This window comes from Nilaparvata lugens, unplaced genomic scaffold, assembly GCF_014356525.2.
Source record: "Nilaparvata lugens isolate BPH unplaced genomic scaffold, ASM1435652v1 scaffold7323, whole genome shotgun sequence".
In the NCBI taxonomy this organism is placed as follows: Eukaryota; Metazoa; Arthropoda; class Insecta; order Hemiptera; family Delphacidae; genus Nilaparvata; species Nilaparvata lugens.
The window spans coordinates 2,025-9,891 of NW_024093072.1; the positions used below are offsets into that span (position 1 = coordinate 2,025).

Below are 7,867 nucleotides of genomic sequence, written 5' to 3' on the forward strand. Positions count from 1 at the left end.
CCGGTAGATTTTTAGTTATGCGAGTGAGTGAGTGAGTGAGTGAGTGAGTGAGTGAGTGAGTGCCATTTCGCTTTATATATATAGACTACTCTAAGAAGGATGTGATGTTGTATCTCAATAATAACAGCACATTCAATTTATAAAACGAAACTAATAATATTACAAACTACACATATAATTTAAGAACGTCAGTTGAAAAAATGACAGCATATCTTACATTATTAGAATTTTTCAATTTTTGCTGGCTGAAGTTTTAAGATTTTCCTGTTATTGTCACTGCCGCCAGCCTCAACGATAAAAATGTACTATTACTGTGTAAAACAATTTGTCCCTTTTCCTTATTATTTCATTCCTTTCTAATAAATTTTCATCTTTCCCTTTTTTTTATTAATTCTGTATCAAAATCTGATGTATATTTCTTATTTTATTTTTGGGTTTTGTATTAGTTTTTTTTTTCATTTTTTACTTAAAATCTTTGAAGTGTAATATTTATTTTGTCTAAGTTTATTTATCTTTTGTAACTCAATTTTTTCCTATTCCTGGGCACCCGCCGAAAACCTTTGGGTTTGGCAGGACCCTCAACTGTTTGTATTGTAATGAAAACTCTAATGTATATTTCTTATTTTATTTTTGGGTTTTGTATTAGTTTTTTTTTTAATTTTTTACTTAAAATCTTTGAAGTATAATATTTATTTTGTCTAAGTTTATTTATCTTTTGTAACTCATTTTTTTCCTGTAACTGGGCACCCGCCGAAAACCTTTGGGTTTGGCAGGACCCTCAACTGTTTGTATTGTGAATGAAAAATCTGATGTATATTTCATATTTTATTTTTGGGTTTTGTATTAGTTTTTTTTTTCATTTTTTACTTAAAATCTTTGAAGTGTAATATTTATTTTGTCTAAGTTTATTTATCTTTTGTAACTCAATTTTTTCCTATTCCTGGGCACCCGCCGAAAACCTTTGGGTTTGGCAGGACCCTCAACTGTTTGTATTGTGAATGAAAATTTTTGATTTGATTTGTTTATTTTAAAACTAGACGGTAACCCATGCTTCACAAGGGTCTCTTGAAACACAAATAGAATGAATTTAGTTTTATTGTTCCATTCTCATAGTGAAAGTAAAATTGACTGTAAAACTTGACAATAGACCAATTATTTGATTGGGATTTTTTCTTATGTAAACTTTGTATCATGAATAGAATTTGTTTCAATTATTAAAAATATCGGGGACCGAGCTTCGCTCTGGAGTACAACAGCATAAAAAATGTATTATGAAAGAAGAATTATTATAACATTCATACAGAAATGTTCTATCTAATAACAGTAATGGATAAAGTATCATAGAACATTTTTATTGATGTCATCTTACTTGTTTCAGATGGGCCTTTAAAATTTTGTATCACACAATGGGTATTTACATTTAAAATATTCGAGCTACAACCCCTAAGTCACCCCCTTATGAGGGGTTGAAACTCAGCTGTATGTCAAAGGTAGATTATTCTACCTGATTAGGCAGAATACCCCAGGGTTGAGGGGTTGAGGTATTTCAACCCTTATAATTATAATTTATTTATTTATCTACATTACAATATGAGGGCACGAGGAAGAAATACTTCCCATAACAGCCCTCTTGACACAACAGAAATTACAATTCTAATATATTAATAGTATAATATAATATAGTATAAGTCTAATCTAATATAGAAAATTCACTAAATTAAAGAGAGATAGAAACTGCAATAATTTTTTAACTAAAATAGAAGATGAAAAAGAGGAATAATGATGATAAGTATAAATTAATAATGGGGTATACATTAAGTATAAATTAATAACTTATGAGGGGGTTAATTCAGTTGTACGGTACGTCAAAAGGTAGAGTATTCGACCAATAACTTATCCTGAAAGTTACAGTATTATATCTAAAACAGTCTCCAATTTATTGAAGGGTTCCCATACATTTATGACTCACTCTGTAATTTACAATTTTCACATCAAGAAACTGATAGGGGTTGATATATCAATGTGCGGTTTTCGCCATTTATTTTCTCTTGTATCGAAATCATGTATTACATGACCACCTTCTTATTTCAAAAAATCAATTTGGATTCATATGAGGGTAAAAGATGTTGAAGCGAAAGAGTAATATTTGAAGATTAATTTCTCATTTCAAATAGGATCCCCAATGAAATCTACTGTCAAATTATTCTTGCTAGAGAAATATTCTGCTGTTTCCACAATTTTTATCAACTCTGTATCATCATAGAGAAACAATAGCGTAAGTAGATATCCCATGGTATAGGGAGTTTATATCGTAACTTTTACTGTTATCTCAAGCTGATAGTCCACGTAGTTCTTTCCCACGCAGCTGTGAAACACTGTTAGTCTCTCATATTGTGCCGTTGATACACTCTCACCCCAACAAAACAGTAAAAGTCGACAATAATCGACAGTAATCGGCTTGAGATAACAGTAAAAGTTGCGACATAAACGCCCTAAAACATGGGATATCTACTTACGCTATTGTTTCTCTATGGTATCATTAAACGTTGTATCAAAGATTACAATACAACAGTTCTTGAGCGAGTTCTCCAACCCAGGGGGTCACTAGTATGCATTCGATTATATATTTTTTGATTTGTGTATCATTAAATATGATTGTATAAATATATAGACGGCAGTGTCGGCGCTAGAGTGGGACCCCCGCAGTGAGTACTTGGCGACATGTGGCAGTGATGACAAAGTGTGTCGAGTTTGGCAGCAAGAAGATTCGGTCAAGGTTTGTCGCACCAGATTCCAGCTCACGCACAGTCATGTGCCCATCTCACTAGCCTGGTCTCCTGTCATAGGTACTGTACATTCTATTTTTTCTATAATAAAAAACCAATTCAACAACTGTTCAAATAGACTACTCTATTCGTTTTATTATTGTTGTTTCTCAATAGTAGAACCATGATAAATCGTACTCTGTCTCCTCTTTCTTTGTATATGGGAACTAATATACATCTCCAGATCTAATTAACTTTGGTATTCTACAGATGGAAATTACTGAGATATTGCAATTATTCAAAAGCTAATGAATTAATAATTATTATTAACGAAAATCCAAATTAAATGCTGTAATTCACCCCAAAGACTAATTTTTGAATAGTAGCGCTCATTGAATTTCCAGCTAGCTGTTTACCCTGTTGTCAATATTTGCAGTAGCAGAAGTCTTCAGGGTGAATTACAGCATTTAATTTGGATTTTCGTTTAATAGTAATTTATTAACTTTGATATTGCCCATCCCCGACTCCTACTAACTGCTTGGAAAATAATAATAAATAAATTTGCCATATAACTTTAAACCACCCCCACCCCCTTAGCACAGGTGGTAGGGGTGGAGACTTTTGATATGTTTACCTCCTTACTACCCTAAACAAAACTGTGGGGTCAAAAATTGTCTTCCCAACTTTCCCTTCATAACCTTTCCTTGACTGGACTATATACATGTGGTGCCATCTTGCAGAAGCCAGCATAACACTAATTCATAGAAACTATTCCCTACGGGAAGGTTCATTCACATGTGCGCTACGTTCCAATCTCTCTGTATACTTTACTTTACTTGTTCGTCATAATTATGAACTTAACATTGTCTCAAGGGCTACTTTCTATACTATAGCTATAGATAGATCAATGACTTTTTGTCATAGTCATTCAAACTCAGCTGTTTTCCATGCATGAAATCAAGCCGGTAAACAGCTGTTTGCAGAACAAATAAACATATGATTGATTTGATTGTATGGTATGAGATGTTGTGATATTTTTCCATAATTGAAAGAATAAGACTTTGATATTGTGATATTGACAATATCAAAGTCTTATTCTTTCAAACATATGATTCTCATTACATCATTCTGTACTGTAATGAAACCATATGTTTTCTTTACAGTCGAGTATGTTTCCCAGTTCCGAAATAGGAACAGCAAACTGCTACAAAAAACCTCCTTCAGTGCTCCAGGTGGAAGTGTTGTCAACTTCCACAAAATTCCTGATTCGGAATTTGTAAATTAGGTTATGTTTATAGAATGCATGTAGTATTGTCTGCAACCTGCCTTAATATGAAGAAATATTACGGACTAGCCGTGAGGCTCGCTTCGCTCGCCATTTCCGTCTAGCCAAGGGGCTCCGTCAAAGTTCATGACACAATCCTGTGATGCATTGCAAAATCGCCATTTTGTGGGGTTCTAGTTCACCAATTTTCAATTCATTTTCAACTGTTATCATTGTAGATTGAACATAACATGATGTGTTATTAGTAATTTGAATTGTAAAAAAACCCTGACAGAATTATAGTATTTAGAAAAATACTAGAAACTGATTGTTGGTTTTTAGATTTAATTGATCGGGAACTTTAAAATATTTTTGAGGTTAGCCACTCATATAATATTTTTGTCTTGTCCCAATGCCTTATGACTCATAATCCATAGGTTACAAGAATAAGAACAATTTTTAATAATAAATAAATGAAATATTGAACCATTTATTATTGAAATTCCATTATTAAAATATGAAAACCTGAAATAAAATTAGTAGAATTGATGGTGATGTTGTGAAATCTCTCCATAATAAGAAAATATTGAGAGGAATCCTCAGTACAGCTGATGATGCGTTGGTTAACTACGTGAAACCATGGTTCTGTTTTAAAGTTTTTAATAAATTTTTAGTGAAATTTGACAATATCTTTGTTTTCTTATTATGAAAACCTGAATTTACAAATATCTGAACCAGAATATTGGTTTTAAAATGCATAATGCATGATTTTGTTAGGAGCAATATTGAACTTTCACCGCCATAAAAAATCCGCAAAATGACCGCTCCATAAGGAACACGAGTTCTTGACCTGGTTTTTATAGACCTTGGTTGTAGGTAGTACATGTGGTGATAAATTGCAGAAGCTAGCATAACTATAGTGAGGTCCACGTTATTATGGCAGTGGATAAATATAGAAGAATAGCGATGCCGATTCTCTGCATTAATTAATTATATTTTTACACTGTCGAAAACAAATTGTCATCGTTGTGGACCTAGAAATAAATGGATAGTACCACCGGCTTTGTCGATGATAGACAAGGATAGCAAAACCAAAGTTGATCAAATACTGTCATTATAACGTGGACCTCACTATAGTTCAGGAAACTACTATTTAGAATAAGTTCCATTCACACGTGCGCGACGTTTCGATCTCTCTGTATAAGATTACTTCAGGTAAAGCATCTTTGTGACATATTTGTGTCATCTTCAACAACTCTGTGACATCTTTGACGTATTTGTGACTTTTTGGAGCATCAGTGGTCGCCAAACTTATGAGCCTGTGAGCTAGAATAGCATTTATAAATCTTCTAGTGAGCTTAAGCAGTATTAGAATAAAGGAAGTATCTTTTATTCCCTATAAAGAGACATTTCTAGTGTTGAAATCTACTTATCTCATAGCAAAAAGTATAACAAAAGTTGAAATGTACATTTCAATGAGAGCAGAGGAACTCTTTTTGGCGATCAAGTATTTTCTTGATGTTTGGAGTGTACGTTGTAGCCGCCATTCTGATGCAGTTGTCCAAAAATGTTCCTATATCGATTTTTATGAATTTCATACTTGAAAAAGATGATTCACACAAGTAGGTAGAGCTGAGCATAGCTTTCAACCTCAATGCAACTTGAATAATAATTGGATATTTTTCTTTGAGGATTTGAGGCCAAATATTTCCAGTTGTAGAAAGTGATCTGAGAAACAAGATCATTTTAAAAATTCACAAACTCCATTTCAAATGAAGCCTGATCTCCACCAAAAGTTTTTACAACACAAGCTGCAATACTTCTGCATCGATCTCTACAAAAGGAGAGTTGATGAATTGTACCATATTCGATATGCTTTTAAAATCTTGAAATCGTTGATCAAACTGTTGTCTCAAGTCTGAACTGTATTATTGGTTATTGCTGAGTGCTGTGAAGAATTTTTCTCGTCATTGATTTTTCAGACTGGAAAAGTGTTTATATTCAAACTGGACGACATTGTTTTCCCCACATCTCAAGTTCCTTGAAAACGATTTTACAGTTCAAATCATTCCACCGATGTCCTTATCTTTCCCTTGAAGCTACAAATTTAATCATTTAACTTCATATCTTTGAGAATCCAAAATTTTGTAGTCATGTTTCTCAATGCATGGTTGACAACTCAAGCATTTCTGTGAGCTACCAAAAACTACCCCACGAGCTACCGGTAGCTCGCGATCGACTGTTTGGCGACCACTGGGATAGATATATATTTATTGATATTGTTACTAGGCTGTTGCCTATTGTAACATTTACAAAAATCTGGTGTGTCGCACTCACACAACCTTCCTTGCCGTTATGATATTTATCACCTGACGCTAGTGTTCCCGCGCTCAAGTCTACTATTCAAAGATCTAAGCCAGCTGGTGACAGGACTATACGCTGGAGACACACATGAGGTCTGCTATCTCTTCATAGTGTATGATTTAATAGTCAACAGTTGCCAACAGTTTACAATTGAAATAATAACATTTTCTCGAATCTCGAGCTTATTTTAAATTTTAGGTGAAAATGTCACTGAACATTAATTGTAGAGATTTTCATGCTCTATCTTTTCCATTTGAATTTTCTTGTTTAAATTGTATATGAAGGCTGATAATTGGGAATCTAAAATCAAACTTTGCATAGATGGGGCGGAGCTCCTGAAATTTTTACAGATATGGGACTTGTGGCAGTTGATAGAGCTTAACAATGACTATTTTAAGTATGAATTTAATCAAAATCGTTGGAGCCATTTTCGATAAAATCGCGAAACCCCTGTTTTTGACAACATTTTCGCCATTTTAGCTGCCATCTTGAATTGCATTTGATCGAAAATTGTTCGTGTCGGATCCTAATAGGAAGGACCTTAAGATTCTAATTTCAAGTCATTCCGTTAATTGGAGATGAGATATCGTGTACAGAGACCCACATACACTCATACACACACACACACACACACACACACACACACACACACACACACCACACACACACACACACACACATACACACACACACCACACCACACACACACACACACACACACACACACACACACACACATACAGACCATACCCAAAAACCACTTTTTGGACTCAGGGGACCTTGAAACGTATAGAAATTTACAAATTGGGGTACCTTAATTTTTTTCGGAAAGCAATACTTTCCTTATCTATGGTAATACGGCAAGAAAGTAAAAATTGGCAATAAAATTGAATCAAACTTAAGAGATAAATAATATTATTTAACAGTTCTGCACTAGTATTGATCAATTACAAATATCGAAGGATAACCTTCTATACTATAGCTGTAGATAGTTTAATGACTTTACACTTTACTGATGATTTTTTTTATTGATTCAGGTGAAACTCTACTTCTATGTGTGGGTACTGAGAATGGAGTGATTCACATTTGGCTGCTCCCATTGGACGACCACAACCAACCAATAGCATCGTCGCAGGAGTGTCACAATAACGGTCCACCTGTGGCTTTGCACGTTATCCAAGGTGAAAAACCAATACTGATATTTTCTTTCTGTGCTCCATTTCCATTCAATCCAGTCATTCCCTCTTCAATTATACATACAAGCCTGAAAATATTAATTGAAAATAGCCGAACCTCTGTCTTGTCAATGTCTTCTACAGACGATTGCAGATACAGGTTTATTGATGTAATATGATTTATTATTATTATTATTATTATTATTATTATTATTATTATTTTCTATTACCATTGATATTTTCTTTCTGTGCTCCATTTCCATTCAATTCATTCATTTCCTCTTCAATCATACATACAA

General features: G+C 33.7%; 1 protein-coding gene across 1 annotated transcript; it reads left to right on the forward strand.

Moving 5' to 3' along the window:
* Positions 1-2,671: 2,671 nt before the first annotated feature.
* LOC120356626 (probable cytosolic iron-sulfur protein assembly protein CIAO1 homolog) lies at positions 2,672-7,574 on the forward strand (the record flags this gene model as incomplete). Its single annotated transcript, XM_039445584.1, has 2 exons — positions 2,672-2,846; positions 7,431-7,574. Coding segments are annotated over 2 exons (319 nt in total), but the record flags the coding sequence as incomplete, so codon positions are not given.
* Between the last annotated feature and the right edge of the window lie 293 nt (positions 7,575-7,867).